General features: G+C 36.2%; 1 protein-coding gene across 1 annotated transcript in view; it reads left to right on the plus strand.

Annotated features, from left to right (window-relative positions):
* LOC107758121 (transmembrane protein 104) overlaps positions 1–14,524 on the plus strand; it is a 54,378-nt gene extending 39,854 nt beyond the window's left edge. Inside the window, exons 9-10 of the mRNA XM_016575784.1 lie at positions 991–1,084; positions 13,464–14,524. Of these exons, the coding sequence (XP_016431270.1) occupies positions 991–1,084; positions 13,464–14,227 (858 nt within the window). The 3' untranslated portion in view covers positions 14,228–14,524. The remainder of the gene's footprint in view (positions 1–990; positions 1,085–13,463) is intronic.
* The last annotated feature ends 1,667 nt before the right edge of the window (positions 14,525–16,191 follow it).

Consider the following 16,191-nt stretch of genomic DNA (forward strand, 5'->3'; position numbering starts at 1 on the left):
ATAATACTTTCTCGTTTGCCGTCAGCATTCAGCAAATATGCATTTATATAATTTAAACAAATCTTTGAATGACTAATGAACATTTAATTAAAAAAATCTTGCAAACTTAGTCAAATCCAGCTGTGAGATCTTGTGAAGTGTTCATTTGTATCCTGCATGATCGCGTGTTCTCTGTGTGATGGTCGGTCCGTGTGAATTGAATGTGGACAGGAGGAGAGTTCTGCTTCACTGGAGATGCGCGATCGACAAACTTTAAACTCATGATTTCAGATTATGCTGCGCTTCATGCTTTTGCCCACTGTCATATTCATGTCATGTTCACTGTGTGCTGTATGTAATATGAGTGTTACCTTGGCTTTATTTGAAAAAATATGATTCCCAAATCCCAATGCACACAAACTTCCCAGATGAGTGCCCTGTTGGTTACAGTGTTTACTTCCTTTTTAATTATATTTTTATTAAATATTTATTTATTTGTGAAAAATACTTTGTCGGTTAAAGTATAAATGTTTATTTTACACATTTATTTTTTAATCCATTTCCAAATGATTTAAAATTTCTTAAATATTAATTAAAATAAATAAAATTATATCGGCTTTATATCAGCCATCGGCCACCCTGCTTTCCAAGATATCGGCATCGGCAGTCAAAAAAACAATATCGGTCGACCACTACTGCACACACAAGCACATAAAAAGTATGTATGTGTGTACCATGAGAGCAGGCCCGCACAGAGTTTGCATCTGCAAAACTCCACAGATTTCCATAGAATTGGAGCACCCATCATTCATGAAGTCCTACGCGTCAGTGCCCCATGTATACACTTCAGTTGTGGCTGAAATAGGCGCCAAATTTGGTAGTTATTTCGGTCAAAATACCACAGAATGTTTACAGAGATCTATCTTGGTATCCTACTTGCAGCACACTGCTATTACTCAAACTGCTTTTTGCTTTCATTGACTTGTTTTCTGTATTTTTACTTCATTTCAGGCAATCTTCACACTGTTGTTGGGGCCCTTCACCTTTTTCAGTGCGCAGAAGACCAAATACCTCCAGATCCTTACCTCTCTAATGAGATGGATTGGTAAGTTGTTTACTATTTTTTGTTTTTGTTTTTTTATTTGTTTTGTTTTTTATTTGTTTTTTGTTTGTTTTTTGTTTTGTTTTGTTTTGTTTTTATTTGTTTTTTGTTTGGTTTTGGTTTTGTTTGTTTTTGTTTTGATTGGTTTTGGTTTGGTTTGTTTGGTTTTTTAATTTATTTTTTGTTTGGTTTTAATTTATTTTAAGGTTTTGTTTTAAATTTTGATATATGGGTGATATTTGTTTTTTTTATATTTATTTATTTATATAAATTTAGTTGTTTTTATTTTAGATTTTCATAATAATGGTTTGCAACACAACATAGCCTAAAACAAAATCTGCTCTAGTATTCAAGATTTACCTTAGGGAGAAAATAAATTATGGTGGTTTGTTAATGTTTCTGTGAGTAACTCAGTTTTGTGAAAGCTTAAATTATCTGTACAGGATAAGTGCATTAAGTTTTTTTTTTTTTTTTCATTTCCCCATTAACCTTTTTTTATTTACTTACTATATGCCTCTTAAAGGTATGGCATCATGGTTAGTACTAGAGATGCACCGATCGATCGGCCAGGGATCGGAATCGGCCGATTTTCCTCATGATCGGCACAGATCGGTGATCGGTCGGTCAGTCTCACTTCTTTCCAATTTCGAGCCGATCCGTTTTGTTACCAGCGGCACAGGCAATAACATCAGCCGTGCATTCTCGCTCTCTTCTCTCCAACGACCCCTTCTCTCTCACACAGGTCTCATTCACTCCGGTTAAATAGTGCTTGTATTGCGCATTATACTATTGCATTTATTTGTGCTGTTGTTTGCCTTTTTTTTATTTGTTCTTTTTTTATTACTGACTTTTTACTTTTTTTTTCATGAAAATAAAACTTTGAGTTGAAGAAAAGTAGATTTTTGTTTGTATATGCTGTCAATTATAGTTCTTAGAAAGAAAATCGAAATCAGTATCGGCAGATCACACTAACGAAAAATCGGAATCGGCCAAGAAAATTTCAATCAGTGCATCTCTAGTTAGTACATTGTTCCCCTCCTCTGCAGTGTAGCCAGGGTCTGTCAATCATAAATGCGTCCCGCTCCATGTCTCCGCCTTCTGTCTCCCTCATACTTCAGCCTGACAAGCCGTCTCAGGCGTGATTGGGCAGTCACTTACCAGACGACAGGCCCAAAATAAAACCGCCCATCCTCACCCGCCGCAAAAATCACAGCCGCACTGAATCGTGGCTTCTGCTCCCATGTGCACGCAGTGGTGAATGAACCTGTAAAACGTACAAAAAAACATGCATTCTTGGGCGCACATTCGCAGTGCTCATAGACCTTTAAAGAAACAAGCATGCGCCCTTTTGCTCACCTTCCTCTGCTCTTCGTGTCATTAATTCACAATGAGATGTGAATGAGAGTCATTGGCTGTTTGATACGTTTCCTAATAGCTCCACGGGCATTAAGAAGGCAAAAAATGGAGGCAGTTGTTCTAGCTGTGTAGGTTTCAGTAATGCTGAGTGGTGGAAAGTGGTGTTATGCAGCATTGTGTAGCAATTACTCAACATTTATGTATCAAGAAATGTATAGACAAAGTACAGAAATCTGCTGGTTAGCATGTGCGCCCATATTTCTGCCATCTGTGTTTTAATTCACTGCCCATTTAAGGGCACTGTAACCTGAGGGGTGAAGTAGCTCATCCTGCTTGCTTCAGCAACATATACTGCTGAATGCAGGTGATGAACTTCACAGCAGTGCTGTTATTTCTCAGACTGTTTATCCAGAATGGATTCTTGCTCTATTAGCCGTGTGAATCAATATGGGGTCATTTGCATCATGTATGTATTATGCATGCTTCCACTCGATCGTGAAAGACATCACTGGTCTAGCTGGCCGCTGTTTGCTTTGTATTGCAGTTTTTTTCTTTTCTTTTTGTGGTAATACATCACGGTGCCCTGCAGCAAAGTGGCCATTTTTATGTATGTGTGCTGCCCTTATCTTTCTCTGTTGCTGTTTTTTTCCTTCCTCTATTCTGAATCTCCAGAGAGCTGAAGTAATTATTTGATAATGCATTCTTCTCATTTTTAGTCTAGAGTATGATTTAGAGCCGTTCAGATCTAGAACTGCGAGTCCTTATTAAAGTATTAAAATGTCTGAAATTCACTTTTCAAACACTTTTCAAATCAAAATCTTTTTTTTTTTTTATCCTTAAATATCTTGCATAAAACTCACTTTACTTTAATTGTCATCAAAATTATTGCATTTTATCATTATTAAAATTAGGGATGCACTGATGTATCGGCCGCAGATATTTATCGGCCGATTTTTCCTCAATTTACAACCATCGGCATATTTGCGTGCTTTCATTACCCATATAGCTCTTGCTCTGTAGACTAGAAAACCCGTCAAAATAAGAGTCCCGCCTTAGTAAATTTATTTAATATGTATCTTTGTTATGTTATATTTATATATTTATATATAATATAACATAACATATTTATAATATAATATATATAATATATGATATAACACAATATATTTATATATATTTATGTAGGCCTGCTGAATGTTAAATGGATCCAATCCATGTTCATTAGAAATTATTTGATGATGCAGCAATAAAACTGCTAGTATAATTTAATGCAGGTGTTTTTGAACTTTGCTGATTTAAAACATGATCAAAATACTATCTATTTTGATGCCAAAATTTCAAATAAGAGATGAAGTGAAAAATATCGGTATCAGAATCGGCCAATAAATGTTTGTTAAAATCGGTATTGGTATCGGCCCCAAAAAATCCTATCGGTGCATCCCTAATTAAAATAATTTCATGTTACACAGTATTAATCACCATACAATTCATTTAATACGAATTGTTACTTTTAAAGCTTCACTGTTAGTGCTGTTATATTATTAATTTAGTGAATTAATATTCCAATATTAATATCTATATTAATGTTAAAATGTACTTTTTCATCTTAAAGTTGCAAAATTGGTCTTAATTCAAGTATCAAATTGTCAAACAATTGTAAAAACTTTTTTTTTTACATTTTGAATGTTTAAAATAATCTGTTGATTTTTACAAAGTTATTCAGATATTCTGCAGTGGTTCTTGCTTTACAGATTGTTTTCCAGTTGTGCTTATTAATCATTCTCCCAAGCAGGACCAAATTGATTCATAAGCAAAACAAACAAACAAGCCATAAAAAAAATAAAACAAATGAAAATCTTGTCTAAGCTTTAGATTGGATTGAATTTTTAATGTGATCCAGCAATAGTCAATGGTTTTAGTTCCTTTTGAATAGCTACTATTAACAAATGCTTGAGCATTTAATACGCAGAGTGATCCATAAACGATCTCAATTTCTAATTAGTATTAAAAAAAACAGCCTCATCTGTGTTAATGAAACTTCCTTTATCATAGATTGAGGCACTGGTATTTATCCCCGAGGAGAAAAACAGATAGCCAAATCTAATATAAAGCATGATATTAGTTTGTAGTGTTTTTCCGCAGAGACATTATGACAAACATTTGCATTGAATATAAAGTGGCTTTTATATTTTGTAAACAGTCTTGAAATTGTTACAAGAAAATCAGTGTTTATTTATTACTCGGCTCTCTGGAATACTTGATTCTGATTGGTCAATCACTGCATTCGGCGGACAAACTTTTTTTGTATGGTGATGCTAAACTGTATATTTGACTTGTCCCTTGCAACTAAATTCCTACATATCGGTGCTAGTTTCATGTCTCTCGTATCACTCCACAGCTTCTTTTTATCCCACATAATACAATAATTTGATCTCAAATCAATATTTCATGTCCGTTTAATTTCTTTGGTAAGTAGTCTAGTAATAACATGGAGAATATACTCAAGCAGTCATCCCAAAATAAACCCCTTCCAAGTGATACAAGACCCTTGCCATCCTTTTAGGCTTTATTTTGACCAGATGACTGAACTTTCATCCATTAAGTAGTAACAATATTATTTCATACCAAAACCCAAGCTGTCAAAATTACCTCAACACTCAACATTTTTCCCCTTTTATTGATTAAAGGGGTCATATGATGCAATTTCAAGTTTTCCTTTCTCTTTGGAGTGTTACAAGCTGTTCGTGAATAGCTAAGATCCCTAAAGTTGCAAAGACTAAAGTCTCAAACCCAAAAAGATATTCTTTATAAAAGTTAAGACTGGTCCACGCCCTCCTAAACGCCTCATTCAAACACGCCCCCACAATTTGCATAACACCGCCCAAATGTTCACGCAAAGTAAGAAGACGTAACTTTATTGTTGCTGCCACCGCCGCCGCCATGTTGTGAAGACGCTGTGTGTTTCGTTGTGAAAGCGAAACTACTTTGTTTGGCCTTCCAAAAGAGGACACGACTAGAAATCAGTGGTTAAGTTGTATTTACAACACTGTTCCAGAACAGTTCAACCCAAATATTCAGATGTGTGCAGCGCATTTTACGGAGGACTGTTTCCTGATCCTGGGAGAGTAGACTACAATGCCGGCTGTTCTGACTCACAGACTGTAAGTAAGTTTTTTTTATATTTAAAGAATTTGCCACTGATGATTCAAACGTGAGTTTTGAGCAGTGTAGAGTAGTGCTTGTTGTTTGTCATTTCTCCGATCACAAATGCAGATATGGTTTTATGTTTACGCGGCACGAAAAAAGACCGTATAAGTCATTATAATCGGTAATTATGTCCCCACTGGATGCAACAAATGCCTCATTTATAATGGGTTCAATGGCATATCAATACATTAGTGCAGCTGTTCTTTTTCAATGCCAATAGGTTATTCTCAATGCCAATAGGTTGACCAGTCGCCCATCATTTCTTTTCCTCTTTCTATTCGCCCTTTCCAGTCTTGTGCTTTTTCCCATGATCCTCTCTGCTCTCAGTCATTACTCACAGCAGACAGCAGGACAAGCAGGCACGTCCCTTGTGTGCCTCTGTTCACCCATAATGCACAGAAGGAGAGACCGTGCCTGCTCCTGTGTCAAACGAGATGTGGTAAGTAGGGTTGGGTTCAGTTGGCGTCAGGGGAGCCACTTTGTGTTTTAGCCTCGATGCCATCTACTACCAGCACCGTCCTCTGCTCAACCAGAAAACGGAGCTCAATTATTAGCTCAACGACCACAGCAGCTTCATACTTGAATTAATGCTACTTGTTGTGTGTTGTTACTCGCGGATATAAAACCTCAGCAGTCTCAGAAGCCATAGACTCTTGATCGCCACTTGTATGAAATTCATGAAGCACCTTGTTTACCAGGAACACAGATATGGCGTCTTGTATGCAAAGCTGTACGTCTTCACATGCATTATTCAAAGGCAGTTTTATTGCGGGGGTAATTTAAATGGGAAGGATCACCTCCTCTCAGCGCTGAAGTAGAGAACATTTATCAGTTTTTGACGTGGAGAGCGAAATGAGTCAGTGAGGTTGCCGCTTTAATTCATATTTAGTGTGAACGTTGAGGAACGGACAAAGAGCGTGTGATTACTCACTGGAGATTAATGACTGCATGTTGCATTGCTGGGGTGGGCTACCAAACGCTCCTCAGAGACTGTATTACTGTTAATGGTGCTAGAACAACATGCTGAAGACTCAAAAAATCTGTTGTTCGGGTTCAAGACATCATTTGCATCATTATATATGTAATGGTAGAGCGCTAACAAGGTCATGGCTCTATTGCTCAAACGGGGTTCAGTTCCCAGGCAGTGCATGAACTAAAAAAAATGTATGGCTTGAATGCAAACTAATTCACTTTGTATAAAAGCATCTGCCAAATGCATAAATGTAAATGTAAGAAAATGTGTATATATAAAGCTGATTTGCAATAGATGCAGTGCAAAGAATCTATTGTAGATTCCTTCATGCCATGTCAAAGTATTTGTGAGCACACATGAACACCACCAGTAGTTCCAGTGGGATACAAATAATGACAGAGGCATATTGATTGAATTTTAATTGTGAATTTTGACTCTACAGTTTAGTTTGCATGATAAAACAACATTTCCCATTATCCTTGCCTTCATTTTGTTGTAATGTTAAAGCAAGACTTTAGATTACACAGATCACTGTGATATTGTTTTATGCATTTATGTATCTTTTCCCCAAGTAAGCCAAATAGTACAAACACTATGATTTGAGATCCTGAGCAATATTGATATATTTAGATATTATTTAATTTATTCATTAATTATATAATTATTTTTTATTTAATTATAATTGTGTAATTAAATAATTAAATATAAAAATAAATAAAATTGGTTATGATAAAAAAAAAAAAAGACATGCCAGGTTGTTGATCAAGGAACGTGTCCTTTTTAGCAAAATCCCAATTACTGTAAATTGCTTTGGAAAACATCATCTGACGAAAGAGATCAAAATAAATTAATATTTTAGCATTTATATTTTTCTCTAAGCAAGCAGAGAATTGCTGTTAGGATGAGCTGTTTGCAAAATGAAAATCCTTGTGTGAATTTATAGCATTTGCAGATGAACATATGCCTATTAAAACTTAAGTTAATTAAAAAAAAAATTCCTCAAGTGCATGAAACCATATGCTCATGAGCATTTTTTAAAATAACGTTTAATGAAGTTCTGTCTTGATTTTGATAGCTTGGATTGTGCACTTTTCCCACAAAAGCTCACTGTGACCTCAGCCATTTTTTCAGCCATTTTTTATCCCTGTAGAATTATTATTATTTTTTTACTACAAATCACTGTGACACCACCAGAGTTTCAATTATATTCTATATAAATTGTATCAATAAGTTGCAGCCCTACTTCAAATAGACTTGTGTGTGTGATCAGCAGCACTACTATAAGGATATAGCTCCAGTGCTATTTAAATGTTAAGGGTTTTCCCCATATTAATAGGCGTCCCCTGAGAATCAGACTTTATAGTGTTTTTTTTAGGTCAGATATACTGTAAAAGTAGGGCTGGACGATATGACCAAAATTGATATCACGATATATTTCTTAATTTCGGTCGATACGATATAATTCCGATATCGATATGAACACTATTTATCTGAAATAGAAATCTTTTGTAACATTATAAATGCCTTTATCATCACTTTTGATCAATTTTAAGCATCCTTGCTAAATAAAAGTATTAATTTCTATAATTTCTTTCCCAAAAAAAATAATATCGCGATACATATTGATATTGAATTATTGTCCAGCCCTATGTAAAAGGTGCTGCATCGGTGTGGGATATTGTGCAGCAGTGTAGTCTCAAGGTGCTCTGAAATATAGCCCTGCCTTAATGAATACCCCAGGCAATGGTTCAGCTCATAGAGCCTGAAAATTGCTCTCAAGGAAAATGCGTTGGCGCCTCTCATTTAGCAGGGCCTGCAACATGGACAAGCTACAAACTACCGTACATTGCTTTCCTTAACAGACCATAAAACCACTCGCTCATTTGTTTGAAAATTTCAGAGGATCATCAATTGATCTGAAATGGCATAGCGTGGATGCTTTCTGCTGGGTCTTTTGTGTAAACTGTGCTAAAATAGATGTCTTAAATTTTGAACTCTCCTAAGCCTATGCTATGTATTGATGTCCACATTTGCTTCCTTAATGGGTTTCTGTTAAAACTTTAATTACTTTAACAATTAGGTGCAGAATAAAGTTTAGGCAGTTAGGGAGATGTGTGTACCCTGTATATTCACCCTCTGTCACATAAGCATTTTCATTCAATAATTAACAGAACTATATCACAAAGACAGTCCAAAAATCAATTCATGGTCATTCCAAATAACTTTTTGTCCGTACATAATAGACTGTTAGAAGGGGCTCTGTGGTGTTGCATACTGTAGGTGTTAAAGATCTGGGCTTGACACTGAAAGGTTGTTGCTTTAAAGGGGTCATATGATGCGATTTCATGTTTTCCTTTCTCTTTGGAGTAGCATGTGATGAATCGCTGTGCCGTATGTGGCGGGATGCAATCACATCTCATCCCTAAACAACAAAAGGCCTCTGTGCTGAAGGTTAAGCGTCTATACAATGACTTGAGTTGTGTCAGGAGATGTCAGGAGTATTTGGATTAAGTGTGCCCTTGATTTTCTTTATTTTTTTTCTTTCTCTTCTACCCTCCTATTCTTTCGGTGCAACTCTTTTGTACTCCTCTATTGTTATGAAAAGGAGTAATGCATCTTGAATCTGACTACATCCCATCCATGCTTGTATTCTCTCTGGTTGGTTCTTCCGTTACAGTATCTGTCTCTGACGTTTCCCTCAATGATTTGCAGTTCCATCATTGTGTATGTCTGCGTTTGTCCTCTAGTTGCACTCTTGTGTATCTGTTTTGCTATATTAGGCATATTGCACAATGAATGTTACCTATTAATGCAGTTGTTTGCCTTTGGCTTTGTGCTCTGTATTTTACTGTCTTTCTTAGCTGACTTGTACAGTATTTGTATAGTGTGACGTGTTTATTATATTATTAATTTTATATATTATATATAGATGTGTTATAAGATGTGTTTTTCTATTCTTATATTATGTAATATTTTATTTTCATTCAATTATTTATTTTTATATTTAATATATAAATATACAGACAAACCAGACAAACATGTATCTTACTGAAATATATTGATTTTTTTAAAATTAATTAATTATTTTGATGATGTGCTTTTGAACTTTATATTCAAAGAATGCCCAAAAACCTAGCGCAGTTTCCACAAAAATATTAAGCAGTGCAACTGTTTTTAATATTGATTATAGTGCTGTCAAATGATTAATCACAATTAATCACATCCAAAATAAAAGTTTGTGTTTACAAAATGTGAGTACACATTGCACATTCATGCATATACTTAATAAAAAGTTTATATTTATGTATGAAATATTTAAATTCATGTATAATATACATTTTATATGTACAGTATGTATATGTAAATATGTATACATATTTACTTATTTATTCACATAGGCTGTTATGGAATGGTCACATGACTTGTTAGTCTCAAGATTTGGTGTAAAATAAGACCTGTCTCTCACAGTATAGATTCAGTGTTTGTCGCTCTGCTTTGTTCTCCACTTTTTCCTGAGTTTTGATTACTTTCGAAACCTTTCTAAAGTCATTTATAATAGTTATTTGGTTATTTGTATTTGTAGTTATCCTGGCAGCATGCACTCTCTCCTGAGACACGTACCCTTTTACTGCAACATCACTGTGATTTACGTTATTTGTTCTTTGCAACTAGTGAATTATTTATTCCACTTACATGCAACCTGCCCTTGATTAATAGACTGAGATTAGTGTGGCATGCACTCTGCCCCTTGTTTGCTGCCAAAATGTTTTACTCCTGCCAGGAAGAAGGCATCTTTTTCAAACACTGAATGAGCATGTGTGAGAACAGCTTTTTAATGCTAATGGAGACCTTTGGGTCAGCACTGCTGTCTGGAGCACCTCTCAGATGTGTGGACGGACCCAATCCATTTCCCCTTTAAAATCCGATGGCTGGCATCTCCGATTTACACCTGTAGTCCCTGAGCTGGCCATGTGATGCATTAGGAAAGAGGATGAGGACTGATTATTACTATCGGTCCTCTTAGCTATCTTTTATTTTATTCTATTCTATTCCTGAAATCTATATATAAAGATCTTCAGGAGCAGCACTAAGCTTTAGATGTTTGAGATAATGAAATGGAGGAGATTGCACTTGTGTTTTGTGTTTTTTACCATCCATGTTCCTCTTCCTGTTTGTCTATGCAGGGAACATCACCTATGGAAGTTATTGGTCCCTTTTTAACCAGCTCAGTGTTTTCCAGCAGCCTATCAGATCCTTAGCCGTCTCATCTTGCTCCGCATTGATTGCAACATCGATCACAATAGAAATACAGAAAGTCAGGCATTTTGTTATTTTTTTCTTAATATAAATTCAATATTACAGAAATAATGAAAAGCTAAAATAAGATAAATATGTTAGAATTACGAGACCTAATAATATGGGGGCTTAATAATAGGGCTTTACTCGGAGTTTGACCCGTGGCCATCTCTGTGTGCAAACCAATCAGTCAAACCTAAGTTCAGTGTTAATAATGTATGTCCATTGGCGCATATGTTGTGCACGAATACAGTGCTACCGTAAGAGATTTCTTTAAAAAACATTAAATAAATCTTACCAACCGCACAGTTTATAACGGTACCTTCTATTGATAAAATCAAATACATTTTTGTTATAAAACCCCTTTTTCCCTACATGCACATGTGCACAGTTTTAGGTAGTTTGTTGGTAGGCTGTAGTACTAAAATTAAAGTTAAAAGTTACACTATTTTAAAATGACCCAAAGTCACCTTTTTATAGCATGGATTTCTAGCTAAATAAACTGGTAAAGTTTTGGTTTTGTCTTTGAAGCGGACTGGCCCTGGTTGGTGAACACTAGACGCACTGAAGCTGTGCGTCATGCCACAGTGTTGACAGACTCGAGTTGTTGCGTCAGTGGCTTCCAATGTAGACATGGTGTATGAGCAGCAAGCTGTCAGTGTGGATAGACCAGAACTGGGAATTTGTCTTCCACTCAAGTCCATCATGACAACTCATAAAGCGCATAACGTATACAACAGAGACCTTGAGTTTTTTTCCTAAATCTAGCTGTGTCCCAAATGATGGAAGATAATCTTGATATCCGTTCGTCCAGTTCATGCTGAAACAGATCTACTCAAATCCAATTTAACTGGATTTCAAGTCACGTCCTCATGAGACTTGGATTGATTTAGTTAAAATCAGATTTCATGCTTTTTTTGCTATTCAGGCTGCAAAAATAGGGATATGCCTAAAAAATCGGCTTTAGACAGGCAGTGTTAATAAATAACCATCTCAGCTTGGCAAACTCCGTGTATGAGCTGAATATACAGTATTAAGGCCAGACACCCCAGGTGAATAAAGAAAAACATTTATCTAATAGATATCACCATACTTCTCCAGTCGTTTCCCCAGTTCATTTTTTTTTTTTGTCTTAAGAGTTTTCTAAAATGTTGTTTAAATATGCAAATGAAGCATGATATAATGAAGTATGCACTCGTTTGCATATAACTCTAGAACAGAAAATTGAACATTGGTTCAAAATTCTTGTTTTGTATTGTTGACATTTTGACATATGCAGCTGAATTCGGTTGTTAGTTCACCTTTTAGTGCTTAATCCTGTTCTCTACACACAGTTCTGTAATTTTACTGAATTTTTTTATTTACGAGAGCGACAACCGCATTCTACAACTGAAAAACTATGATGAAAGGTTATGACAAAATACAAAGTGATTACAGAACTGAACTGAACTACTAGTTAATGATGTATTTAAACGTGTATCAGAGTTGTGTGTCTCTTCTGTATTCACAGTGCAAGAAATTTCAGGGATAAAGGTCTCGACTGTTACCAGATCTTGCTAAAAAAAAAAAAAACTTAAATCCAAACGCTAATAAGTGGACATGGCAACCCTTCAAGAATGCTTCCAAATGTAAACAAAAACACAACATCTCTGTCGACCATGGTTTAGATAAAATCACAGAACATAAGTCTTTGATCGCGATAATATTATTTTAGTCAAAAGTAGTGGATAACAAATGCACGAAATGCCAGAACCTTGGTATGGTTACCAAGGGGTCAATCATCATAATTTCAAGAGATTTCTGTTCCATGCGCAAACAAAATGACTTCTGTAGCTTTACAGCTTCTACGTGGAAGTTCAAATGTTTTCACAGAGGGGATTTTGAATATCTCTTTTTATAACTCCATAAATCAGAAAATTATGGAAACCCGTTTCCTGCCACTGAATAAAAAATAAAACAAGGCGATTGGGACTTTTATCTCAAATTTGGACTTTTACTCGCAATAGCGAGTTTATACCTTGCAATTCTCACTTTTTTCCTCACAATTCTGATTTTTTTTCTCTCAATTGCAAGTTATAAAGCCTTGCAGTTCTGAGAAAAAAGTTTATATATCCACTTTATTTCTCAGAATTGCATGTTTATCTCGCAATTTCGACGTTGCGAGTTTATATCGTGCATTTCTGAGATAAAAGTCAGAATTTCGAGAGATAAACTCGCAATTGCGAGAAAAAAGTCTGATTTGCGATAAAAGTCCAAATAATTATTAGTTTATTTTTTATTCAGTGGCAATAGTCAACTGCCAGGAAAAAAAATCAGTTTGTAGGAATGAAATGTTGTATATGAAATGAAATTAAGTTTTCTTTCACTAGTCTGAAACAACATTATGAAAGCAAATATTCCAAAATCTCAAAATTGACAAGTACCTGTATATGAAAAAGCAATGTTTTTGACTATTGTCTTGCCTTAAATACAACAAAATCCACTAGATCTTCCAAGTCATATTGTTACATGATTTTATATAATCATTTTACATCTCTCGGTCTCTTTCAGCGTTCACCATGATGATCATCCTGGCTTTGATTCGTATTGGCAAGGGGCACAGTGAGGGCCACCCATCTGTGGCTCAGATCTCAGGTGTGCCCAACCTCTTCGGGGTCTGTGTCTACTCGTTCATGTGCCAGCACTCGCTGCCCTCGCTCGTGACGCCCATCTCCAACAAGCAGCTCATGAGCGCCCTGGTCATGGCCGACTACATCCTCATCCTGTGCTTCTACAGCCTGCTGTCCCTCACGGCCATATTCTGCTTCGATAGTTCTCTGCTGCGGGATATGTACAGTTTAAACTTCACGGATAACTGTGACGTCCTGAGCATTCCAGTGTTGCGCTACTTCCTGGGCCTCTTTCCCGTCTTCACCATCAGCACCAACTTTCCCATAATAGCCGTCACGCTACGCAACAACTGGAAGACTCTCTTCCATCGGGACGGCGGCACGTACCCTTGGGTGGTGGACCGTATCGTCTTCCCGCTCATTACTCTAGTGCCGCCCATTATTGTGGCCTTCTGCACTCACGATCTAGAGGCGCTTGTGGGGATCACAGGGGCGTATGCCGGAACTGGCATTCAGTATATCATCCCGGCCTTCCTAGTATATTTTAGTAGGCGTCATCTAGAGCCCGTGTTGGGAAGGGATGCTGTAAATAAGCACCGGTCGCCTTTCCATCACACGTTCTGGGTTTGGTTTGTGATATTGTGGGCAACGTTCTGTCTAATGTTTGTGACGGCTAATATTGTCCTTACCAAAGTCAAGAACTGAGCATACAAGCAGATTTGGTTTGCCAAGCCGTGTTTTTGTTTTAATTTTTGAAGGGTGTTTGTTAGGTTTTATGTTAAAAGAATGGCATTAGCTGAAGTTGAATTCAGTCTAATTTAATTCAGTGTCTAAAAGGGACAAGAAGAAGTTTTGGCATTACTTCAGTAGGACTAATGTGAGACTTTTCTTTCACAAATCTACAATCCTATTGTGAACATTCTGTTAGGCAGGATACAACAAAAGCATTTAAAATCCATATATGTGACCCATGCTGGCAAAATGAGTCACAATGAGCAACTTTTCAAAAATGAGTTCACATTCTCTATTTAAAAAAAATCTTCAAAATGATGATTTGTTGGAATCGGACAAAAAATGTCTGAGCTGCACCCGTTTGAAGTCGATAGCAAAGTCAATGTTGAGAAAAATCTAGTTAAAGTTTTCTGAAGGTTCCAAAACAAAATCACCTAGCAACCATAGATTGAAAATCTCTGGTAATATCACCAAATTTGGCACAAACCAATCTATAGGAAAATATATGTTCAGCTTTTGTTCATGCTACCACAATGCACTGTGCGGGGTGTTTTGACCAATCACAGAAGACGTTGTTGCGACTAGAGGTGTGAATCTTCACTTGCCTCACGATTCGTTTCGATAAAATGATTCTCGATGCATCCTTTCCTCAAATTCTTTTATTAATAATAATTACTATATGAATCATATTATAGTTATTTTTATTTTATCTTTGTTATTAAAAATAAAAACAAAGATGCAAATAAACTTTAGAATCAATCAAGTAAGAAAAACAATCAAATGTAAAATGCTGCGGGATATGTACAGTTTAAACTTCACGGATAACTGTGACGTCCTGAGCATTCCAGTGTTGCGCTACTTCCTGGGCCTCTTTCCCGTCTTCACCATCAGCACCAACTTTCCCATAATAGCCGTCACGCTACGCAACAACTGGAAGACTCTCTTCCATCGGGACGGCGGCACGTACCCTTGGGTGGTGGACCGTATCGTCTTCCCGCTCATTACTCTAGTGCCGCCCATTATTGTGGCCTTCTGCACTCACGATCTAGAGGCGCTTGTGGGGATCACAGGGGCGTATGCCGGAACTGGCATTCAGTATATCATCCCGGCCTTCCTAGTATATTTTAGTAGGCGTCATCTAGAGCCCGTGTTGGGAAGGGATGCTGTAAATAAGCACCGGTCACCTTTCCATCACACGTTCTGGGTTTGGTTTGTGATATTGTGGGCAACGTTCTGTCTAATGTTTGTGACGGCTAATATTGTCCTTACCAAAGTCAAGAACTGAGCATACAAGCAGATTTGGTTTGCCAAGCCGTGTTTTTGTTTTAATTTTTGAAGGGTGTTTGTTAGGTTTTATGTTAAAAGAATGGCATTAGCTGAAGTTTAATTCAGTCTAATTTAATTCCGTGTTTAAAAGGGACCAAAAGACGTTTTGGCATTGGATCTGTGACTTCTTTCTCACAAATCCACAATCCTTTAGTGGATGTTCTGTAAGGCAGGGATTATTTGCAAAAGCATTATTTAAAAACCATACATGATGTGCTCATTCAAAACGTCAGTTGATATGTAGGTTCTTGAGTTATTTTTGATTTTCCTCTTCATTTAGGTGAACCTCAATAAAACATGATTGAGTCACGCTCCACTCCAAAAGAAAAAAATAAAATAAATACAAATAAATTAATTCAAATAAAATCATATTCATAAGAATGAAAAAGTCTTTGCATATGTGATGTTGTTTGCAAGACAGTTTAGCACATTTACCCCAAATTCTGTTCTGATTAATACTTATCATTTTTGTAATACAATAAAAAAAAAAATATTATATTATATTGTATTATATTATATTATGTATTTATAATTTTTTGCATTTTAACAATGAAAACTTGGTGGGAAGGTGTGGTTTAATTGTCTTTTTTAAATTGTAGTGTTCTTAAGTG

Source organism: Sinocyclocheilus rhinocerous, unplaced genomic scaffold (genome assembly GCF_001515625.1).
Source record: "Sinocyclocheilus rhinocerous isolate Xijiao unplaced genomic scaffold, SAMN03320098_v1.1 scaffold234, whole genome shotgun sequence".
Classification (NCBI taxonomy): Eukaryota; Metazoa; Chordata; class Actinopteri; order Cypriniformes; family Cyprinidae; genus Sinocyclocheilus; species Sinocyclocheilus rhinocerous.